Here is a 24,747-nt window from a genome sequence, read left to right on the forward strand (position 1 = left end):
CATTACCAACATTATAATAGTTTATTCTAGTTGTAGTTGATTGAATGTTTATTTTGTAATTGTACTTGTAACTAAAAAAAATTAAATAAAAGATTGAATGATATATTTTAGTGCAAGCGTGCTTAAACATATTTCTTTTTTATTTAAAAATTTAGAAGTTATAAGTAGAAGTAAATATTGTATAAATAAAATAAAATAAAATATTAGAATTGACGAAATAGGAGCAAAATTTTTAATTTGACAATCAAAATTTAAGATAGTTTTTTATAGTTTTAAATATTAATTGCATTATTAATTAGAGATGTTCGAGAGTTAAGTAACTTGTCTAAATTTGAAGGCCTATCCGAATTTTGTAAGGGATTGGGTCAAATTATTATGTCTGAAAAATGAATATAAAAAAAATATAGATTTTTAAAAAAATGATTTGGGCTCGAGCTTAAACATTCTAGGTCGACTCGCTTTCTCATATTAAGCATTACAAATATAGATAAGTTTGGATAAAATTTTAAATTCATATTTCGAATTAACCTACACTTGAGCAAGTATAAAATTATTAATATCATAATTAAGTTCAACCCATACCTAACCTGATTTGACTCATAAACACTTTAATTTTAAAATTTTAAAATATTTATTGCCTAGCGCAAAATCAACTTAAAAGTGTCCTGGCCTGCTTAATCTGGGTAGACCCTAACAAAATCCAATCCACGAAAAGAATTTTCTAGGTCAAATTTGGTTCTAGTTTAAATTTGCTCAAATTTAGATTTTTTTACTATATTTTAATCTCACATAATTTTCTCTTTATTTTTAGAGTAAACTCAGCCCTTATTGGTAAAAAAATTTATTACTTAATAATAAAAATTACAAAATGGTTGTTCAATTATTTAATTTGATTTTTTAGTCTCCAATCATTAAATAAATAACGAAAAAATGACGTGACAATATTTAAATTTAAAATAATAACAAATTTTGTGTAATTTAATTTTTTTATAATTGTGGCCCAAGAGTAAATACTCAAAATTTGAGGGATTAAAGTGTAAATATGAAAAGTTAAAAGACTAATAGTGCAAATATTTTATGGGTGGAATGATCTAGAAAGTAAGGAAAATTGATGAATTAGGACAAATTGAATAGGTGAAGAATTATGAGAGACTAAATTGCAATTTTACCAAATTAAGTGATGACTCAAGAATGGAATTTTAAAAGATCACAAAGGGCAAAATGGTCAATTGGGAGAGAGAAATCTAAAAAGTAATGATGATGTTGGTGATATTTTATAATTATTTAATTAGATAATTATTATTTATTTAATATTTTAATAAGATATTTAATTATTTAATTATTTTATTTAGTCTATATATGTGTGTGTGTGTGGAAAAAAAAAATCACACACACCATCCATCATCTTTCCCATGCACTAACGTGAGAGGAAGAGAGAAAGAAAGAAAGTTTTGCTTTCTTTATAATTTGGTCCTTCTACCAAAAATTCACCATTTTCACCCAAAAATCAAAAGAATTTTCATAGCTACCAAGAAAGAAAAATGTTAAGGAGACTATGGGAAGTTAGAATATCAAGTTGGATTCAAGAAAAGGAAGCTGAAGAAGAGAGAGGATCAAGTTAAAGATTGAAATCAATGGAACAAGGTAAGAACATCAAGATTTCAATACATTTTTAAGATTAATATTATTGAAAAAGCATGGAATTGATATTAATGTAGAGTTTTCTTATATATGGTCTTATGTTCTTCATATGTTAGTGAAGAAAAAAAATAAGAGAAAGTAATGAGAAATAGTGTAGAGAAAGAAAATAAGGGTGTTATAAACATGGTAAATAAACATCTTGCACTAAAGTAGTTTTAGACAGCAGCAGTAGGCTAACTTTGAAAAATCACCATAAATTGTGGAAATCGAATTAGAGGATGAAAAAAATAATGGAATTAAATCTTATTGAGTATAGTTTCTTATAGAAGAAATGGTGTAAGAAATGGAATCGTGAATTGTAAGATATAATAAATTTAGTGAGACAAGGTCAGAATGATTTCAGGTTCCCCTGTTCTGATTTTGGAAAATCATAAAAAATTTGAGAAAAATAATTAGGTTCTTAAAGTTATATTTTTAAAATCCTGAATGAGTCTATTTTCAATAGAAATAAACGAGAACATCATCCGAATCCTGTACAATGAGATAATTAATTTTTAGTAAAGAAGGTTCGAAACTGTCAGACAACAGAATAAGGGTGACTTTAAAGAATAAACTATAATTATTGGCTAAACCAAAAATTATGAAAATTTTATGGTAAGAAGATACGTAAGTCTAGTTTCATATAAAATTATCGGATATTAATTTCTAGTTCTTCAGCTCAAGATATAAATACTTTAGTGACTATAACGCAAATGGACAGTTTTAAATATATATATAAGTAAATAGTGAAATTATTGATAATGTTACCTATAGCATGTTATATAAATATAGGATGTGGAATGGAGAGGAGGAGAAAGAAAATATGTATGAATATTCAGCTAGCATGACCAATTTGCATGAAATGGATTATTTTATTATTTAAAATTGTAAAATTGAATGAAATTATTAACTTAGTTCAAGATCGGGGAAACACATATTTTAAGGATTAAATTGAAAAGTGTTGAAATTATGAAAAATTATGATATTTTATAGAATTCATTGCTTGTTATCAATTTGTATGAGAATAACGGCTGGAAATAAGGATTAAATTGCAAGAATTTTTTTTTTTAGCTTGTAAGGATGAAATCGTCATTAATTAAAAGTTTAGGGGCAAAATAGTAATTTTGTTTAGAGCATTAATTGAATGTATTAGAACATGAAATAAATGAAAACGAAGATCAAATTTATTTATAAAGATCCGGATAACTCGAATACAAGACTTGAACATGGAAAAGAAAAGATGTCGGATTAATGAAATTATAAACATGAACAAGCAACAAGGTAAGTTAGTGTAACTTGAATTGTATTTTTAAATGCATGAAATATCGATATAATGAATTATCTTATTTATGTTTATGAAGAAATGGCAAGAGAATGATATTTATCATGACATGTAAATATGTGATTATCTTTGATACATTGATATAAGAAAATTAAGTATATCGAGACGAGTAATAAATTCAAGTGAAACATGTTGAGAAAAATAAGTACATTTAAAGGACAATATGTTTGATTTTAATTGGTTCCAAATATGAACGTTAAATGAAATAAAATATCTGATAAATAAATCGGTAACTCCAGTAATGCTCCGTAATTCTATTCCGGTGATGGATTCGAGTTAGAGGCGTTACAAATTCACTTGTATTTCACCCAAATAAACATTCAATAGTAAAAGCTTTCATTTGGAAGTTTTTGTTATCTTAATGGGTGTTCTGTATATGGTTTATACACCATTAATGATTTAAATGATATCACATCATCAGAACTTTTTAGGAATAACCTAATTTTTACTGACATACCATCTAATTAACTAAAAATACAGACTTCTACATTACCAATGTATCAAAATTACTCCTATTCCAAATTGTTAGTAAATAATTAGCAAAGTAAATGTTGCAACTTTCTTAGTAGAGATTGGTGAATTTTTCACATCTCCAATCACCATGAAGAACACTCATCTTTCCAACAGTGACACCAATGCCCAAAGCAGACGATAAGACCTAGGATGAAATTCCATTTCCTATGTTTTAATTCAAAGTCGAACTAAATTAGTGTCAAAAAGGACATATCACAACTAGAGGTTATCGCCCGTGCACTGACAACAAGACAGCCACTCCCACAAAAACCAAGGCACCAATCACCCAACCCTGTGCTTTCTATCATTGCGTAGGCAAACCGTCCGCGAAGCAGCTTGCTCTATAAATATTTTTCCATTGTTATTCCCAATAGTTCTCACTGTTTATTTACGAAACTACAAATTACTACAATTCACATGACTCTAGACATCGCGTCTTTCAATTATAGCTTCTACTTTCATTGGTGTCACGCGACGGTGTTGACTTTTTTCTTCCAAGACTAAGTTCTCGGCTTCCTCGGTATGCACTTTGTACGCACTCCGTCCATCTCCTTTCCTACCAATTTGCAATCATGCGAGCTCCGCTATTAAAATGTGTAGAAATCGAGTATTTGATACTAAATAGAACATAAATCGAGTTTTATATACAACCTATGATACTACTTTAGGAAACTCTAAGTTAGGAAAGATACTAAATAGGATATATGATCTCTTAAAATAAGGGATTTTAATAAAAATATCTACAAAATATTCCTAAAATATTTACGAATATTCCTACACTCCCTCAAACTGGAGAATATACATTGTATAATCCCGGCTTGAATAGGAATTTATTGAACACGTGTTTTGGCAAAGCCTTGGTAAGAATGTCGCAATCTGTCCTTCGAAGGAATGTAAGAAAGAGTGGTCATCTTTTGTTGACTTGATCAAGAATAAAATGCCTATCAATTTCAACATGCTTTGTTCGGTCATGTTGAACTGGGTTCTTGGCAATCTGAATGGCGATTGATTATCACATAAAACTTCAAAGTGATCCTCCGATTTGTGCCAAGTTCTTTAGTAATTTAAGTAGCCAAATTCTTTCGCATATCCCTAAAGCTAGTGCTCTAAATTCACTTCAAGACTACTTCTTGAAACAACAGATTGTTTCTTACTTCTCCAAGTTGTAAGGTTACCCCAAACAAAAGTGCAGACCCACTAGTGGATCTTCTTTCGGTGAGATCTCCACCAACTAGAGTCTCAAAAATCTTAACAGCTTACATCTTGTGTCTTCTTAAACATTAAGTCGTATCCTGGAGTTTTCTTCAAGTACTTGAGAATTCTATTTGTCACGCCATATGCACTTCAAGAGGATTAGTCATGTGTTGACTTATCACATTTACGGAAAAGCTATATCGCCTTGTCAAGGATAAGTAGATTAGTTTCCCAACTAACCTTTGAAATTTCTCTCTGTCTACTAAGGACTCATCTTCTTTATTGAATCTCAAGTTTGCCTCCATTGGTGTATCACCGGCTTACGACCAAGAAAACCGCTTTGAGTAAATCAAGTACATACTTTCTCTAGTTGATCACAAGTCCTTCTTTTGATCTTGCCACCTCCATTCCTAGGAAATACCTTAGCTTTCCCAAGTCATTGGTTTCGAATTCCCTGTTTAACAACTTCTTCAAATTGCTAATCTCTTCCTCATCATCTCCAGTAAGAATGATGTCATCCACATACACAATTAGGATAGCTTTCTTATTTGTAGAAGTTACCTTGATGAAAAGCGTATGATCGGCAAGGGACTGCTTGTAGCCATTTTGAAGAATGACTTTAGTGAACCTCTCGAACCAAGCTCTGGGTGATTGTTTTAACCCGTATAGAGACTTGTTGAGCTTGCAAACCTTGTTGCTATCTTCAATAGACTTTGAGCCAAGTGGCAATTGCATATAGACTTCTTCCTCAAACTTGCCATTAAGAAATGCGTTTTTTACATCAAGTTGGTGTAATTTCCAATCGCAATTTACAGCCAAACTTAGGAGTACTCGAATAGTGTTAAGCTTTGCCACAGGTGTAAAAGTTTCTGTGAAGTCTATCCCATATGTTTGCGTGAAACCTCCGCCACTAGTCTAGCTTTGTATCGTTGGATACCGCCATTGGAGTTATACTTTACAGCAAAGATCCATTTACAAATGATGACCTTTTTTCCTTGAGGAAGGTCCGTAATGGTCCAAGTAGCATTTTCTCTAGTGCACAAATTTCCTCTTCAACAACCCTTCTCCATTTTAGATCCTTTAGAGCTTCACTATGCTTGTGGGAACCTGTTTTTATCCAAAGTTGTGTAAATGCTTGAAAAGACGGCATCAATGAATTATAACCAAGAAATTTTTCAATAGGATGCTTGGTGCAATCGCTCTAACCCTTTTCTAATAGCAATAGGAAAGTCATCTAGAGTAGTGGACTTCTTGATTTCTTCTTCAATTTCGGAATGGACCCAAATCCAATTCTCGGCAAGAATCGATTGCAAAACAGATCTCGTGGATATGTCTTCTTTTTCTTGTGTAGACACGAAGTCATTTGGGTGGTGGTGTTTTTGAAGACCGTCAATTGGAGTAGGTGTATTTTCAAGAAGAGTGTTTAAAGTGGGTGTAGGTGAATTAGTCATAGGTTACAGGAGAATCAATGGGAGCATTCACGGTGATGATCTGCAGTAATGGCGAACAAGATGGCAATTCAAGGTTGAGAATGAAGATTAGGAGGAGATACTGTTGTGGTGAAAATCACTCCATGTTTCCCAATTTTAACTTTGAGTGAAATAGGAATCCTGCTCATAAAATGTTATATCCATAGTGGTGAAAAATCGTTTAGAAGGAGGATGATAGCATTTATAACCCTTCTTAAGTGAAGAATACCCAACCAATACACATTTTAAAGACTTAGGATCTAACTTGGACTTATTAGGAGCAATATTTTGGATAAAAACAAAGGCGACCAAAAATTTTAAGTGGCGAGAATGGAGGAGATAGGCTTAAAATGAGGAAAGTGCTGCAAAAATATAGATTGAGGCGTTTGAAATTTTAAAACCTTACTAGGCATCCGGTTGATTAAATATGTGGCAGTTAATAAGGCTTCCCCCCACAAATATTTAGGAACATTAGTGGTAAATAGAAGAGAACGAGTAACTTCAAGAAAGTGCCTATTTTTTCTTTAGGCAACGCCTGCTTTGTCGTGGGGTTCCAACACAAGAACTAATCAACTATGCCCTTTTCCTTAAAAAAATCACCTAAAGACCTAGCAAAAATTCACCGCCATTATCAAATTTAAAGAGCTAGATTTTAGACCCAAATTGAGTGAGAACCATGTTATAAAATTGCACAAAAACACTAGCGCTTTGATTTATCTTTCAAAAATAAGTCCAAGTTATCCCATCATGATCATCAATAAAAGTGATAAACCACTTACAATTATCAGCATTCTTCACCCGAGAAGGGCCCCAAATATCACTATGGATCAAAGCAAAAGGGTAAGAAGGCTTGTATGTAGAAGGAAAATAAGATGATTTAGTATGTTTGGCAAGAGAGCAAACTTTGCAAGAAAAAGAATTAGGCCTTTTATTAATGAATAGAAGCAGAAACAATTTTGCAAGGTATTGGAAACTAGGATGGCCTAAACGAAAATGCCATAACATAACAAGATCAACTTTTCCTAAAGCGGTAAATGACTTGGAGATCTCGATTTTAGGAGAGGTAGGAGGATGTAGAGACCATTATGCAAGTGGCCTTACCAATTATCTTCTTCGAGTTCAATGCCCGCAAAGTACAATCACGATCATTAAAAATTACAGAGCAAAGGCAAGTCTGTGGACAATTTACTAACAGAGATGAGATTGCACGCTTGATTTGGTACAAAAGAACATTTTAAGTGCAATCTGCTCATTGAGAATAACGAAGCCATGTCCTCTATTTTGCATAAGGTACCATCACTGCTTTGATGACTTTACCAAAGGTATGAAAAAATTGTGAAACAATGCCTTGTTACCGATCATATGATCCGGAGCACCGAATCGAGGATCCAATTAGAGTCAACGGGAGGAGAAAAATGCAGAGAAGAAAGGTTACCTTCGGATCTTTTATGACCAGATTACCTCACAAGACCCTTGAAACTTTCCAAATAGTTTTTGAAGTTCAAAGAATCTGTTCTTTAGTGAAACTAGTGACAGAGGTGGCAACGACAAGGCTTGATTTATTATCTCGAGAGTGCTTGGACTTCTAGTCCTGAGGCTTACCATGAAGCTTCCAACACTTCTCCTTAGAGTGGCCGGGCTTTTTGCAATGATCACACCAAGGTCTCCCCCGTTTGGAAGAGGGAGATGATTGATAGGTCAGTAAGGCAGATCTTTCAGAAGTGGAATATGGTGCATCAGACAGCATCACACACCTTCGGCTTTCTTCCTTCTTGACCATAGAAAAAGCCTCTCGAAGGGAGGGAAGAGGAGAAATAGCCAGGACCCTGCCGCGAACCTCGCCCGTGTCCTTATTTAAGCCTTGGAGAAATTGAAAAGTCTTCGTTGAGTAACAATTTGTCGATAAAGAGCGGCGTCTCTTGGATCTACCCAATCATAATGTGCATACAAATCTAATTGTTGCCAAAGAGCGATAAGGGTATTGTAGTAGAGAGTAAGCATGGTTCCTTGTTTAAGGGTGGTCGCTTGATCTTCAACATGATATAATTCAACAATGTTATCCGTGCTAGAGTAGGTTTCATGATTGCACTCCAAATTTCAACTACTGTGGTGTAAAGAAGAAAGTTTCGCTTATACTGGGTCATGGAATTAAGGAGCCAAGTCATAACGACCATTGTCACGCATCCACTTAGCAAAACCAAAGATCGATCACAGAGGTTTCTTGATTTCACCATTAAAGTAGTCCAATCTTTCTCGCCAAGAGAAAAATCTTAACCGATTGGGACCATTCAAGAAAATTGTTGCCATTCAATAGATGGCGGTGATAGTCGCACTGCATTTAATCGATAGAGCATCTAACCGAAAAATTTTCGGATTTGAAGTAATCTCCAAGTAGGAGAAGGAGTTTGGACATGGTCTAGGTTGAAAAGAAATCGTAACCTAAGTCGATACCATGTAGAAATTAGAGTATTTGATACTAAATAGAACATATATTAGAGTTTTTATATACAACCTATGACACTACTTTAGGAAACTCTAAGTTAGGAAAGATACTAAATAGGAGATATGATCCCTTAAAATAAGGGATTTTAATAAAAAAAATATCTACAAAATATTCCTAAAATTTACAGAATATTCCTACAAAATGTTCCCAAATTAACCCAATTAAAAGACCAACAAACAAAGCAGAACCAGATCAAGCATCTAATAAGAATTTAAGCTTAAAACTCTCAACAGAAATTGTGCTTGTCTACCTGGTTCCCCCTTCAAAGCTAGTACTAATGTAGTCAAATCATTTGTCGAATAAGTTTCATTACATTAAAACCCAACCGCAAGGTTTAAATTCCAGGACCACCTGGGATTCGATTACGGATCATTAATGTCAATGGCCAGCTTCTTATATAATCTGTCCTTCCTTAAGAAACAAAAGTACAGCCATGGAAGACATACACATACATGACAGCTGTGTTATCCAAAGTCAAGCATAGGTCCAATATTCAAAATTTCAAAGATTTTTCATATAATTCAAAACATCACACGCACTCATATTTGAATACATGTCGAGCATTGAATACAAAGACTTTTAAACAAATGAAGAGTATATAGTTACATATGTGTAACAAAAGCTGGCCTTTCGGGCAAAACCCGTACGAATTTTACATTCAATACATAAAACAGGCCCGCAGGGTCAGATATTCAGAAATAGAACCAATAATCTGACTTGAAATCCCTGGAAAGGTGAGGCATTCCTTGCATTGCAGGTAAGGAACAGTTCATTATTCAACTAAAGCTTCAAACCTATTTACTCATTGTACCATCATCAGTGCTTCTTCACTTCAGTCCTTTCATGAGATTAGTATTGGGTTTATGTCTAAATCAAGAGTTCAATTACTTAGATTCTTTGGCATTACATTCGAAATACAAGATAAATTAATTTTACTGTTTTTATAAGGAGGTAAAGAATATAGTTATTATTTAGTTAATTATAAATCAAATATAAGATTTTGAGCAGCAATGAAAGTAAACTTAAAACGTCATTGATAATTAAAATGCTTCACAAATGAATTTTGGGGATTACCTATCAGCATTGTAAGAAGAAGATCTCTTCGATTTAGGGATCTCCTCTTTCTTTGTCTCAATCAAGCTCCCACTAAAATACTCTTTATCTTCCAAGCTTACCCTTGAGAAGCTCCCCGTTTCCCTCTTAATCCCTGCTTCTTTTCCCTCCTGGCTACAATTCCCTGCCCCGCGTGGTAGCCTCGATTTGTAATGTCCAATCAACGAGAACCCTTCATCCTTCTCTGAGCTGGCTCCACAATCCTAAACGACATCGAACCGCACGATACCAACTGCATCAAAACGGACGACGCCTTAATCCTCCCACTTGGGCAACTCTCGGCCGTACGGTTCAAGCTATCTTCGTTACTACCACCACCGTTGCCCAATCTCAACCGTTCCAATGTCTCCGGGCTTGAATCCGACGGTGGAGGTGAAATCTCTTCCCTACTCAGCTCCGTAGTATGATTCAGCTCCAACTCTTGACTTTGACTTTCAGTTCTTTCTAGCTCTTCGATTTCCGGTTCCTTAACCAACGCTTTTCTTCTTCTCCTCTTATCATCAGTCTGAGTCGACGCATCAGCAGCGATTCTCCCGATTGATTCGGGTCTCGACTCAGACTTGTAAACTTTGTACTCATGGAGATCAATGGAACTCCAAGACTGATTCCTCCGCCGTCTTATTGACGGAAAATCATGCTCGTTCTCTGACTTCTGAGACTCCGCCGGTTTTGGTAATCGAAAAGAAGAAGACGTTATGTCAAGTGCTTGAGAGTTGATCGTGTGGTCGAGAATCTCCGATCCTTTGAGAATGTATTCTTGGCCATCAGATGGGAAAATGAAATCGTTTTTTGCTAAGTCGTGCCAAACGAATCCGTTTTTGTAGCTCCTGAGTTTTAACAATCCGTTTTTGTCACACTTTCAACTAAAAGCTAAAAAAATTATTAACTAAATTTAATTGAAAATATACTAAAAATACAAACACTAAAAATTTAAAGATAATAATTTTTACCTTTTTTCATTCTTTTAAAATTAATTCTCAATGTTACAAAAAAATTACAAAAAATTATATTATACTATGTATAAATATTGATGGTTAAAATTTTTGAATTAATACTAAAATGATACAATGCAAAAATGTTGAGAGTTAGAGTTAGTATTATACTAATCTTAAAAGTTGACAAGTTAAATAAATATTGAGGGTTAGAGTTACTATTATACTAATCTTTAGAGTTACTATTATACTAATCTTAAAAGCTGACAAATTAAATAAATATTGAGGGTTAGAGTTACTATTATACTAATCTTAAAAGTTAACAATTTATCTTCCTTACTAATTTAAAAGGCGATGACCAAAAATGAAAAAATTAAACAATTGGATGAACAAAAAATTATTAATAATTAAGTGACTATCACTATAATTTACTCTTACTTTTATAGTGTGACTAATTAATTCAAATGTATAATGTAATTAACGAAATTTATTCATGAATCCAACGACCACTCATCTTTTAGCTTGAATGAACTAAGCTTAAATAAGGATTTTTTTTTTCCTCGGATCAGCCCAAATTTTGTTAAAGGATCTTTATACTTATTGCAAATTTCGTTCCAACTTTATTTTTGTTCTTAAAAGAAAATAAAAGGATTGAATCATCTCAAATTAAAATATAAAGATTAAATTTAAATTTTAACTATAGTAGAAGGACCAAAACTAGAACTTGACCGAATTTCTAAATTCTAAATTTTGCGACGTCAATTTTAAGTTCTCGATAAATAAGGAACGAATTCGATTCTTCTCTTAGAAACAAGAAAACAGAAATGGCGGCCAATTTCTGGACTTCTTCTCACTTGTAACAACCGAATTAAACTGTTTTTTTTTTCATTGATTTTGCAATACATCATTTGGTTTTTTATAGTTTCAAATTTGTGGGTTTTTTTTTTCATCATTTGATTTGATTTTTGTTTGTGCAGCGAGCAGCTTTTGGATCCGGAAGAAGTGGATGTGGTTCATCAGCTAGATAAAGATAAAGGCTTAACTCTCGAAGAATTTAAGCTCATTAAGATGCATATGACGAATTGTGTGTTCCCTTTTCTCTGTTAATCCCCTCTTTCTTTTATGGGTTCTGTTTGAGATTCTCTTTCTACTTGATTTTGTAAATTTTGTGAGATTTGAATTTTTTTTCTTGGGAGGGGGTATAAGCTAAGAAATTTATTAATCTGGGTTTTGGTTTTTGTTTGTTTTGATGTAATCTTTTAATTCTAGCTTTAATGTTTGTTTTTCACCATGGAATTGTTTAAAAAATCTCCGAATTTTTTTCCTGTACTAAAAGCAATTACTTTGTGGCTTTTTTTTTTTTTGTGTGTGTGTGTGTGTGTGTGTAATTAGAACTTAGAATTATAAAAGGAAATTGGTGTTGTTTTAGAAAGTTATTTGCAATGCAAATATGTGCATTCCCTAATTTTTCCCTAATTTGAAATTGAACTAATAGCTTTGTTCCATATAACTTCCTCTTTAAAGTTAGTGATTTTGTGCATTTCTCTTTTTTTGGAACTTTCTTAGGTATATTGAAACTGGCTCAGTCTGTTAAAGTGAGGCAAAGGTTTGATCTTGTCCTTGGGTTTTTAAGAAATACCTTTCTGTTTACTAATGCTTTGACCTTTTCGTTCAGTGATGGCATTGATTACTTTTTATCTTTACGTTTATATTATGCATGCTATGGTTTCTTATGATGGCAATGTCTAATTGTAGCATTTATCAGTGAATCTGAACTAGTTCAATTGCTGATGATGTGACTAACATTCAGTTAATATAATTTTCTATATCGTAGCCGTCTTGTTGTGCTACCCAAAACTGATTTTAGCTGATAATTACCCACATTCACATTTATAGACGCTCATTTTCAAATTTCATATACAGGCTTATCAAATTAATCTGTACTTAAAACACTTTGGCTGCTATAACTATATCATCCGTTACATAATGGCTTCCTTCTGAGAAAAGTTTGTTTCAAATTCTCTGTGGGAATTATAGCAAGTAATTACCAGAAGTTGGCTAACATGATATCATGCTTGAACAAGGTTAATTTCTTTCTTTATGAGACCCTTTTTTCCTGGAAAATCAGTGAATTTTATTATGTGTCTTTGCAGAATGATATTTTAATATAACTTCTTGTCATTAGAAACTTGATTCACAAAAAAATTCCATTTCAGGGTTGTAGCAACTGCAGTTACGTATATGAGACGCGTCTATACCAGGTATTTTGCCTAGTTTAGTAATGGTGATGTATAATGTTGTGTTAGTCATTGATGACAAGCAGCTTATAACCTATCCTCTCTTTTACTTTCATTGGTTTCTCTCTCTCTCTCTCTCTCTCTAGCTATGAATTTCTTGTGATATTTCAACTACGATATCCCAACTTTTTAAATTTATACGGTTTTCTTTAACAATGTCAATCCTTAAGCTAGAGATGAATCATAATTTTTTTTTTTTTTTGGGGGGGGGAGTGCAATTTTATCATTATACTAATATAAAATTTCATAAAATTTCAAGGGGCTAAATTGGAAATCTACCATTTTGGGGTTCCCCTGCTGATTTGCTTCTTCTTCACTTAAGACAATTCTTGTAGTTAGATGTTTATTATTAACAACCCATGCAAAGTTCGGCACGTGGCTCATGTTTTTTTGTCCCACCCTAGAATCATGAATTACATGTATAGAGATGCATTGTATCGATAGCTTGTCTAGTACAAACATAGCTTGCTAGATTCGGATCTGTAGAAGCTTCCGTTTTCCTTTATATAGTGTGTTACAAATCACTAACCATAGTTTTTCATTTTTCTTTCAGAAAGAGCATGAGTGAATATGATCCACGTCTCATTGCTCCTACTTGCTTATATTTAGCATCCAAGGCGGAAGAAAGCACCGTGCAGGCTAGACTTCTTGTGTTTTACATCAAAAAATTAAGTAATCACTTAATCACTAAGTTGGTTGATCAATCTTTTGAGCTCCCTACAAATTCGGTTGTTTACTCCAATCCTGCCATTTTTTATTTTTTTTTTGCAGATTCTGATGAAAAGTATAGATATGAAATCAAAGAAATACTTGAAATGGAAATGAAGATTTTAGAAGCACTTAACTATTATTTAGTTGTATTTCATCCTTATCGCACGTTAGCTCAGTAAGTTTATTTTATCTTATTTGCCATAATCTTTGTGTCCATAGTTATATTTTACGTTGCACCATTGCTGTTTTGCATGGTTAACAATCTACAATTGGGATTAGAAAGGAATATGGCACAATGATGAAACCATAAGTTTTTCCTTAATAAGTTCAGTCTGTACCTATTTACTTGGACTCGGTTGTGAGTGTCAAATACGGACCTGTATCTGGCACATGTATGGTTAGACTTTTCTAAGGTTTTCTATGTATTTGGGGAATCTTTGGAGGCGATATCCTCATATCCATTTGTCAGACACGGGTACTTGAAAAAAATGAAGATTCTGAACAATATAGGTTTATATACCGGAGATAGGATCCTGCAAAGTAATTTATCTATTCTTCATGTTAAGCTCTATCTTTTTTCTTGTTACCCACTTGTTTTCTATTGTTGATTTAAATCTTTTTTCAGTCCCTAGTGACATAATTGCATTCATGTTTTATATTTTGATAAATTTACTCTCTAGAATTCGGTTAGCATTTAGTAAATACTTTTTTATACCATACAGGTCCACCAACTTATAGCTGATACACAGCTTTAATATAACCTTTTGCAATATGAAATTCTTTGGAACTAAGCTGCTTTAAGTTTAAAGTGACCAGGCATTCATCTTCCGGCTCATTGGCATTGTTTATTTTGACACGTCTGAATAGCATTTTGTGTCTATCATCTTGGCAGGTTGTTGCAGGATGCTGGCATAAATGATATGAGTATGACTCAATTATCTTGGTAAGTGTCAAAACTCCATTTTGCATTTGGCATTGCCAATGCTACGCACGTTCCATGATAGACAATACATAAACACAAATACACAAGTAGACATCACATGAATAAGGATAAAAGATAAGGACTTGCAATGGTTTGATAGCAACTTATATGTAACATGGAACAGATGGAACTTAGCCTGATTCGAGACTCTGTTCAGTACGATTATTTTTATTATTGAGATTAAGGATCATGTTAGTGCCATAGCGCATGAAGATCAAACAGATGGGATTCTGATCATGTTATATTGTGGTTACTGTTGAATTGCACTTGATGCTGGTCGTGTTTCTAGATTGAGAAACCGAAAATTGAAGTCAGTTGAGGTAGAAATTAAGCACAGTTTGTATTCAAGAAAACCGTTTTATCTGAACTGAAATAAACCAAAGTTGTTGATGGAAATTTCAGGGTCCTTTATTACCCCTCATATAACATATGTAGTCGGTTTCTTGATTAACAGTTGGTCTAAATTTGTCTTGGTCTTGCATGTACTAAAAACATGTTTCTGTTTTCTTGTAACACAGGGGACTCGTAAACGACACATACAAGATGGACCTTATTCTTACACATCCACCATATTTGATTGCCTTAGCTTGCATGTACATTGCTAGTGTACACAGAGAGAAAGATATCACCACTTGGTTTGAAGAGCTTCGCGTCGATATGAATGTGGTGCGTTACAGTTTCTTTTGTTACAAGAAAACAACTAAATCCATATGTAATATAAAAAAGTGTCAATTTCTAACTTCATCATTTCATTGAAAACTTGCAGGTGAAGAACATCTCCATGGAGATTTTAGATTTCTACGAAAACTACAAAATTTCTGATGAACGAATCAACGCTGCTTTCAGCAAACTCGATTTTAATCCTTAGATGGTTGAAGACAAATACCTAACACCAGTGTGATGCATGACTGTATATTATCTATTATCGCCACGTTGGTTGACTATATTAAGAAAGAAGTGAAAGCATGGAGATGTCTGGTTTGATTTAACCCATACCTCTATGATATTACAATGGTACTATTAAAAGCATGTAGAAAGATTATTAGAGTGAATGCCGAAGTATTCATTTGAGATTTTCTTTTAGTATATAATTCAAATATTTTATCTAAGCCTTGTAAATTGAGCCAAACCCAATTTGGTCTAAACATGAAAGAACTCAAACCTGAAAACATTATAATCTAAAACTGACTCGGACTAACTTCGACCCGCGATATGTCTATATTTGAGTGACAAACGAGGTGGTAGAGTCAAGAATCTTGCATCATTTCCAGAATTTAGTTTTTCTGTTTCTTCTTAGCCTGCTTCTTCTCTGTATCCACACAAAAATACACGTGATGATCATAAAGTAAGATTAGAAATAACATAATATCAGATGAAAAATGAAGAAAAAAAATTGTTACCCAATTTTCTTTTTGCTTCGGATTTTGCAAAAAACTCCCTCCATTCATCTGTTAGAACAAAAATGGGCTCATCTTCCTCATCATCCTCTTCTTCTTCCTCTTGCAGTTGTCCATAGTCTTGCTCTTGCAACGCCCTAGTTAATAACCCAAAACAGAGAATAAAAAAACCAGATGAGAGATTCTTTACTTAATTAAAGAAAACAATGGTGTGGGATTGAGAAAATATGGTAAAAACTTAAATGTATTCAGGATCAACATTATCTTTTAGCACCCGAATTTTCAATTCAAAATTTCAATAACTAAGCTTTGTGATGAAAACCCATGTCATAAATTTGAAAATCGAATACAGAAATGGGTTAATCGAAGGCTCTTTTCTTTTTTTTTTCTTTTTAATTTTGCCAGAATTAAAAGAAGAATGAGAGTTGGAGAAACTTACGGATTGCCAGAATGGTGGGTTTCGTTTGGCGCGGTTGTGGACTCAAGAGGAGCTAAAGTAGGGCTTACGTGAGAATGGTGAGTAATGAGGTGGTGATGATGGTGATGGTGGTGGTGGTGGAGAGGGCAGCTTATTGTATAGTGATGGCGGTGATGATGGAGAGGGCAGCTTTTTGTATGATGGTGATAGTGGTGGGCAGGGCAGAGGATTGTATGGTGGTGATGCGGATAGAGGATCATCGGACGGTGTTGGTGCGAAACAGGGCATCCAGGCGAAGGTTCCATGGTTCCTATCCTTTCTTTTGACCACTTCTAGGGTTTATAAGAGTACTGAGTAAAAACAATCCAGACTAGGCCGGTGATTCGGAGAGGGATCTTGAATTGATTAGGTTGAAAATTAGTATAGACAGATTAATTTAGCTAAAAAATAAGTTGAATCAAGTTTTTAAATTTTTTTATCAGTGGCTTAATTGTCTGATTTAAAAAATATTGATAAAATTTGAACCAAATGCTTGTTATGGTGTTAATTTTAAAATTACTATTATATATACTAAAAATTCTACCATACACGTCAGCGTCATTTAAAACTATGTATTTAAAATTTAGAGGCTACTTTAAAAATAACATACAATATATAATAAAATATATAATTTAAAATTAATTAATAATAACACATTAAAATGTATGATGTTAAAATGAACCAAATCCACTGTAACTATTTATCATGACGTTGTTATCCATCTTGATTTAATGTCAAGACTTAATCAATAATATTATCAATATATACAATTAATCGAGATAATAAAATAAGCATAATATAATAAAAATGTAAATATTTAAAATAATTTTTAGTTTAGCGATAAAATTAATATTTTATTGATGTAATAGCCGAAATCAAAATTCACCAAATTCAAATTTTTATTGATTTTGTTTTAAAAATAAAAGACTAAAGTAATCTCGAATAATATAACTTAATTTTAATTACGATAAAATATTTTCATAATTTTTCTAATCAAGTTATTGTGTGATTAACTCATAATATCAACTTAACCAATAGCTTAATTAATATAAGTATATTTATTCTATATATTAAATATATAGGATAAAATCATAAATATATTAATTAATTATTAATCATTTATATTATACATACTAAAAATATATATATTTAAATTATTTATAAAATATAATTATGTGGTGCACGAATAAAAAACCGAATGCACACCAACAAATGGTTGGAAGGAGCGGAAAGGTACACTTTAAATATTTGAACTAGGCTTGAATTTTGGAGTAATCATCTAGGTAAGGTCTTTATCTGAATGTTGCCCTTAGCTTGAATAAGATTAGTCTCAAATTATAAAATAGATGAAGACACATGTGGTTATATATATATATATAAAAAAAATTATGTGCAAGGTTTTCAATACTAGACCAATGATTGAATAAGTCAGGTCATCGATTAACTTAATTTGATTAACTAAATCATAAATAAAATAAATAAAATTCAATTCAACCGATTTTTAACCAATTCAACCGGTTCGTACTAATTCCTAAGACAATCAATCTCATGCCTCCCTCTAGATTAGTATCCAATCGATTTCCAATTTAATCAATCTAATTGATCGATTCGATCCGTTCAAAAAACTATTACAATATGTTTTTAATTGATATTTTAAAAAAATAAAAACTAAACAAAAGAATATTCATTTCTTAATTCCATTTGTAATATATATATATATATATATATCAATAATTCAATTATAATTATAATTTTACAATATTAAATTAAAAAGGTAAAATGTAGCTTTAATTGTGATCATACTCTTTGAACACTAAATTTTAAAATATTATGATTTGTTACATTTTAATCATTAAATTACTAATAATGAAATGATTAACATAATAAATTATATTATATTTTAATTGAAAATTTTAAATTAATTTAGGCAGGACTTAAAATTTTCATTTCAAATAACACTTAAAATTTTCTTTTGATCTTATTTCCCACTGTTAACATTTTTGAATTGTTGAGAAGTAATTGGCTATCATCGCTTTCTATTGTAGAGTCTGATTTTTTTTTTAAATTTTTCTTTTGAATTTTGTTATCACTCAATCTTGGAATCTGTTACAATTGATTTCTTCTTCTAATCATGTTTCAAACCTGTAGCTTAATCACAAGTTTATTTTATACTTTTATTTTAGGAATTAATATTTTTAGTTTTTAGATTTTAAAATTCAATTTTAATTGTTAAAATTATTATTATTTTTGATAAATTTGTTAGTAGGACATTTTAAAATAAAAAAATACTCTTAATAGAAATGTAATTAAAAATCGACATTATAATTAACCTGAATTTAACAAAATAAATTTAACAATATTAATAATTGAATCTGAATTTTAAAATTTAAAATATATGTAAAAAGACTAAATTTCTAAAATAAAAATACAAAAAATAAAAATAAAAATAAATTTCAAATTATGAAAAATACAAAATTTATAACATATTTTAACATTTCATAAATCTCAAAGATATACGAAAAAGATATTAACGTTATGTCGTTGGATCATTATCTTCTTTCAGAAAAAAAAAAAAAAAAGTGTGATTAAATGTGCGCCCAATATTTCACATTACAGTCATAGCCAATAACATCCATACATTTCATAAACATAAACATAAACATAAACATAAACATGATTTTCAATTTCTAAACACGATTGACTCTCAATAACATGAACTCCAAGGATCATTCATAAAACTAAAGGCTCCACAATAATCTTACCAGTGGCATGACCCTCACTGGTCTTAGCCCATGCTTCTTCAGCCTTACTTAACGGATGCTTCAAATCGATTACTGTCTTAACTTTCCCATCTTTCACCAAGTTAACCAGACAGGTTCTCTTTCTTAGGTATCATAAGCATTGGTACCAACTGCTTCTTTGAGAAGGTAAGTTTTTCCAAAGCATAAACTAAGAAAGCTCTAGTGTCATGGGTTGCGCATCCTAAGTCCGTGACACTAGGACCAGGAGTCATATCGATTACCTTCCCGTTTGTACTCAAATTAGGCTCAAATGTAGACCAAGGAATGTCCATCGCACAATGGATTACGACATCGGATTTACTACCAGAAGGGCAATTCAAAGCCACCCCATCGGGAGTTTTGTAGTCAAGAACCTCATCTGCTCCGAGACTCTTGACTAAATCCAAATTATGAGCACCACAAGTGGCTGTCACATGTGTGTTTCCAAGCTTTGCTAGTTGAACTGCATATTGACCTACACCACCTGAAGCAGCAGTAATCAAGAGGTTTACATGCCGGCCAGTTCCGTCGAGCTTGACCCCGGCTGACTCAGTAACTGCCTGGAGAGCTGCAAGACCGGCAACGGGCAAACTTTCACCTTCGGCTGCTGATACTTCCGGTGGCCTTAAAACTATCAAGTTGTCCTTAGCCACTGCATATTCAGCTAGTCCGCCTCCAGTCTATGATTGCGAATATAATCATAAGATAGCCATAGCAAAAGGAAGAAGAACAAGAATGAACACTTACAGGATGATTAAGCATAGCTACAACTTTGTCCCCAGTTTTGTAATTTGTAACTCTCGGTCCGACCTTTATGACTTCTCCGGCTACATCAGTAGCTGCACAAGAAGAAATGAACATATTATTCTTTAGCTAATGATTAAAAAGGGGCAATCCCAATATCAACAAAGAAAACTGCATTACTTACTGATGATTTAAAGTTAGATTCTTTTAATATTACTTAACTTTAAATGGTATATATTGCTAGCCAAGTTTTCTTTGAGATAGCAATCTTTCATGTATGCCATAAATTTACCTTGTTTGAAAAACTGTGAAATTTTAAAAGAACGTCCGAATCCCACGTTTAGACTAATACAAACCAAGTTGAGAGGATGAATATGCATGTACGAAAATTAGGTCCAAAAAGTCAATATATTTTAAATTGGTAGTTTTCTCCCTACATGTTGTATGTTGTGCTAAGTCTAAATTCCATGAATCATTAACTATTTTTAAACTAATTTTGGCTACTCAAATTTCCCTTTTACTCAACTTATCTTTGCTATTTTTAACTAGTTGAAATCTTATGAATACTCTGTTCACTTTCGTAATATAAATCTATCCTTCTCCAGTTCTCCTCTCGCTCCTCCTCTCCATTCGCCTACATTCATTGAATCATTTTTAAATTATTCTTGGTTAAATCAAATCCACTTTTTACTCCACCAATTTTTGCCATTTTTAGCTGGTTGAAGTCCTATAATACCCTGGTTCGCTTTCACAATATACACACCTTAACAAATTTTATCATTCCCCTTGCACTCGTTCTTTCCATTCTTTTGAGATTGTCGAGTATTTTTTATTCCTACTCCCGTTTTATGATGGAAAAACTTGCTAAATTCCGGGATGTGCTATACACAGTGAAAAATCAAACTATTTAACTCATATTTATGATTCATCAATTTGGTGCAATATTTACTAACAAAGATAACCTCAACCAGTTAAACTAAGAGATCTGTCAACCAGTATATTATCTTGTTGGTTAATAAACCAAAGGGATTATCCTCAAATGGACAAAATCTGTCCTTTTAACAATAACCTTGGTTAACAGAAGAAAAAGAGTCACAAGAATATTTCAAGGCCAAAACAGATGGAAAGAGTAAAATATATATAAAGTAACAGGTATGTAGGGGAAATATTTTGGTGAAAATGGGCACCATATCCCTTTCTGCATTTTCCAGTCAATTGGATTTAGACTAATTGCCTCCAATTTAACCAAAACTTCACCTTGATTTGGAGTTGGGATTGGTACTTCAACATGCTGCAATAGGCACAAAAGTTGGCAGCCATTATGACATAAGTGCAATTATTTTTCGGGTGGTTAATATGCCATTTGGTATCTATGTTTAGCTTTAATGTTTAATTTAGCACTTGAACCTTTAGATCTAGGTGCCAAATTGAACATTGAAGCCAAATTCAAGTACCAAAGTGAACCATGAACCAAACTCAAGAACCAAATTAGGAAAAAAAAAACTCAAGTATCAAATTGAAAAAAGTAACCCAACTCAGGTATTGAATTGTATATTAACCCACTATTATTTCTAAGTTTATATCAAAGGGCTGCGAATAAAATAGTTAACTTCGCTGTCAAGTATTAACGTCTTAGTCTCAGATTTCTTCAGATTTAAAAAAAAAAAATCGAAGAGCAAATCATCATCTCGTGATTAATATAAGTTGGGTGAAGTCAGAAAAATATTTTAGGGGTCGAAATTAAATTGTAATTTTTACGATTATAAAAATATAATTTTAAAAGATTAAATAAAAAATTTCATTTTCAAGAGACCTAAATATAATTTTATTTCATTTTCAAGAGGCCTAAATATAATTTTATCTTTACTAATTTAAAATTTTAAATATTTTAAAAATATCAAAATAAAACAAATTTCACTTTAAGAAAACCGAACCTGCTAGCCAAGCCGAACAAATTTTTAGGGGGCCGAATAAAATTTTAATTTTTTATAGTCTATATCTTTATAATTTTAAAAGATTAAATCGAATCTTTATAATTTTAAGGGAGCCAAAGTGCAATTTTAACTTTAGCAATTTAAAATTTTAAAAAAATTTCAAGGGCTTAAATTAAAAATTTCCATTTTAAGGGGGGCCAGGGCCCCTGCCAGCCTCCCTTTATCCGCCTCTGCCCTGAATATAAGCACTCGATGAACATAAGCTGTAAACAGAGATGAACCAAAAAATTAATATATGACAAAAAACTAAGAAAGAAATATAAAAGAAAGCAAAGTAGATGAAGAAGTAGATTTTTACGTTTAAATTAGCAGCCCCTCTGCCATAGCTGCTATATGATGCGAGCTGTTGAAGAAGAGAAGAAGAGAGAAGAGAGAATGGGAGGAAGAAGGAAGAAAGAGAAATAACAGAGAGAAGGTAGAAAGGATGAGAAAATGGTACTGTATTTTTATAACAGATTCAGTACACACGAGGGTGCTTAAAAGAAAAAGAACAATGGTCATTACAGCTGTCAATTTGTTACAAAATTGAATAGCAAAACACCCCGTTTCACTTAACTAATTCCCTCCTTCAAAACATGCCGTTTTGTTACAATTTAATTAGCTTAACAAATAAACATAATTAAACAGAAATTAACTACTTTTAACCCCCAAAATTAAAAGCCATAACAATACTTGTAATGACCTAAAATTCACGGGCATCGAAAAAGTGCAATATCAAGCCTCCGTTTTAGTGAAATGAGTTTGTAAATAATTATTAGAAACATTTATGAAACTAGTGGTGTACCTAATTAGGTTCTAATTAGGTGAATTTAGCTTAATTAAGAGTAATTAAGAAAAATGACTAAAATGAATAAAGGGTAAAAGTTGAATTATAGATTAAAAGAAAATAAAAGGATTAAAATGTCAATTAAGCCATTAACAAGAAATGAAATCTAAGATTTTTATGTTATATTTTAATTATATAATTAATTATTTAGATATAAATTATGTTAAATTAATTTAAAATAATTATATTATAAGATTTTATATGATAAAATAAATAAAATAAGGACAATTGGATGGTGATGATGATAGACAAGTGTAAAATATATGTGTGTACAAATGTAATATAAATATTTGTTATTAAATAGATATTTATTATAGTAATTATTATAATATATATATATATAAAATTTAAAGTAAATAAAAAGGGAGGAAAATAAAGAAAAGAATAGCAAACGGGAAAGAAAGAAAGAAAGGAGAAAAAGAAAAGAAAAAGGAAAAACTAGGGATTTGAAGCTTTAAGCTTTAAAAGGTAAGTCAATTAAGTCCTTTTTACTTAATTTTGATATTTTTGAAGTTTTAAAACAAGGTTTTGATGAAATTAAGTTAATATTTTGGAAGTTCATAGGTTTTCAAATATAGTTCATGTTGAACAAAAATATGAATTAGAGGTTTAGAATGAATTTCAAGTTAGAAGTGATAAAGGGATTAAATTGTAAAAGCAGCTATAAGTTTTGTGATTGAGGGATTAAATTGAAATAAATTTTAAATTAGGGTTTTATTATGAATACTTGATAGTTAGATTGAATTTGATAGGAATTTGAATAAGAATGAAGTAAGAATTAAGTTAGTAAAGTGAATGAGTTAATTAGGACCTAATTGAAAATAAGGTGTAAATTGAATAGAAATTCAATTATTTGTTAGAATTAGTGCTGTAATTAATGGTATAATAATTTTAATTTTCGCAGCTAACAAGGAACCCGAGGTATCGGCATCGAAAGGAAAGAAAAAAGTTGTCGAGGAGTAATCGAATAAATCCGGATTTGTATTACTATAATTCAAATCTATTTATTATTAATTGTTATATTTTAATTAAAATGCATGGTAGATAAATTTAGGAAAGTAATTGAAATAATGATATTGATTTGAATGAAATTGATTTAAAAGTGTTTATGGCTATTGAAATTAAATGTGAACAAGTTTGAAATTAAAAGTGATTTGAATTGAATCAAAATGAATTGAATGAAGAAAATATATATTATTTGAAATGTATATTAATTGAAAAGTGATTAGTGATTGGAACTTGATTGGAAAATGAATCCAAAATATGAATTGAATAAAAGTAAATTAAATTATGAATATGGTGAATATGTAAATTGTGTATTGATTGAAAAGTGGATTCAATTGAATCAAAGTATGATTATATGTGCTTATCTGAAATATGTATTGGTATTGAATTGTATATTGATTAGAAAGTGAAAAAGTGAATTTGAATTGAATTGTGATTGAATTTAAAGTGAATTCGAAATAGAAAAATAAATTGAATACCCTATTAACTAATCGGGCTGAGTCGGACATAGTTGGCATGCCATAGGATTGGAAGTGTTCAGGGATACTTCGACCTTGAGTCGATAAGGCACTACAAGTTTCGTACTGTTACTTAGACTTTAAGTCGATGAGGCACCTTGTGTGTCGTACTATTACTATTACTTCGGTTTAATCCGATGAGGTAATCGAAAATCGCATCGTTATCGCTTTACTTTTACAAAGCCGATGAGGTGTTGAGTGCTGTACTGGTGTGTTGGTTGGATCCGTGTATCCGCCAAGGTCCGGGTTTGTTAATAGGGTAAATAACTGAAATGATAAAATTAAATAAA

At 31.8% G+C, this 24,747-nt stretch overlaps 2 protein-coding genes and 2 pseudogenes across 3 annotated transcripts; 1 reads left to right on the forward strand and 3 right to left on the reverse strand.

The window, feature by feature from the left end:
* Positions 1–9,193: 9,193 nt before the first annotated feature.
* LOC108477083 (protein SOSEKI 5-like) lies at positions 9,194–11,260 on the reverse strand (annotated as a pseudogene).
* A 34-nt stretch (positions 11,261–11,294) lies between these two features.
* LOC108489248 (cyclin-C1-2-like) lies at positions 11,295–15,845 on the forward strand. Of its 2 annotated transcripts, XM_017793684.2 has the most exons (9): positions 11,295–11,602; positions 11,724–11,830; positions 12,313–12,352; positions 12,963–13,007; positions 13,597–13,715; positions 13,815–13,929; positions 14,647–14,697; positions 15,255–15,402; positions 15,503–15,845. In XM_017793684.2, the coding sequence occupies exons 1-9, from the start codon at positions 11,571–11,573 to the stop codon at positions 15,602–15,604; spliced, it is 759 nt and encodes a 252-aa protein (XP_017649173.1). In that variant the 5' UTR covers positions 11,295–11,570; the 3' UTR covers positions 15,605–15,845. The 2 variants fall into 2 exon arrangements, with proteins under 2 accessions (XP_017649173.1, XP_052886837.1); XM_053030877.1 differs by lacking the exons at positions 11,295–11,602; positions 12,313–12,352 and having other exon boundaries at positions 11,744–11,830.
* LOC108487352 (uncharacterized) lies at positions 15,541–16,993 on the reverse strand. The gene is made up of 3 exons (XM_017791708.2): positions 16,573–16,993; positions 16,137–16,270; positions 15,541–16,045 (listed from the first exon to the last, which is right to left on the reverse strand). Exons 1-3 carry the CDS (start codon positions 16,854–16,856, stop codon positions 16,011–16,013), a joined length of 453 nt encoding a protein of 150 aa, XP_017647197.1. The 5' UTR covers positions 16,857–16,993; the 3' UTR covers positions 15,541–16,010.
* Positions 16,994–19,172: 2,179 nt separating this feature from the next.
* LOC108477098 (chloroplast envelope quinone oxidoreductase homolog) lies at positions 19,173–20,564 on the reverse strand (annotated as a pseudogene).
* Positions 20,565–24,747: the final 4,183 nt, after the last annotated feature.

Source organism: Gossypium arboreum, chromosome 7 (genome assembly GCF_025698485.1).
Source record: "Gossypium arboreum isolate Shixiya-1 chromosome 7, ASM2569848v2, whole genome shotgun sequence".
Taxonomy (NCBI): domain Eukaryota; kingdom Viridiplantae; phylum Streptophyta; class Magnoliopsida; order Malvales; family Malvaceae; genus Gossypium; species Gossypium arboreum.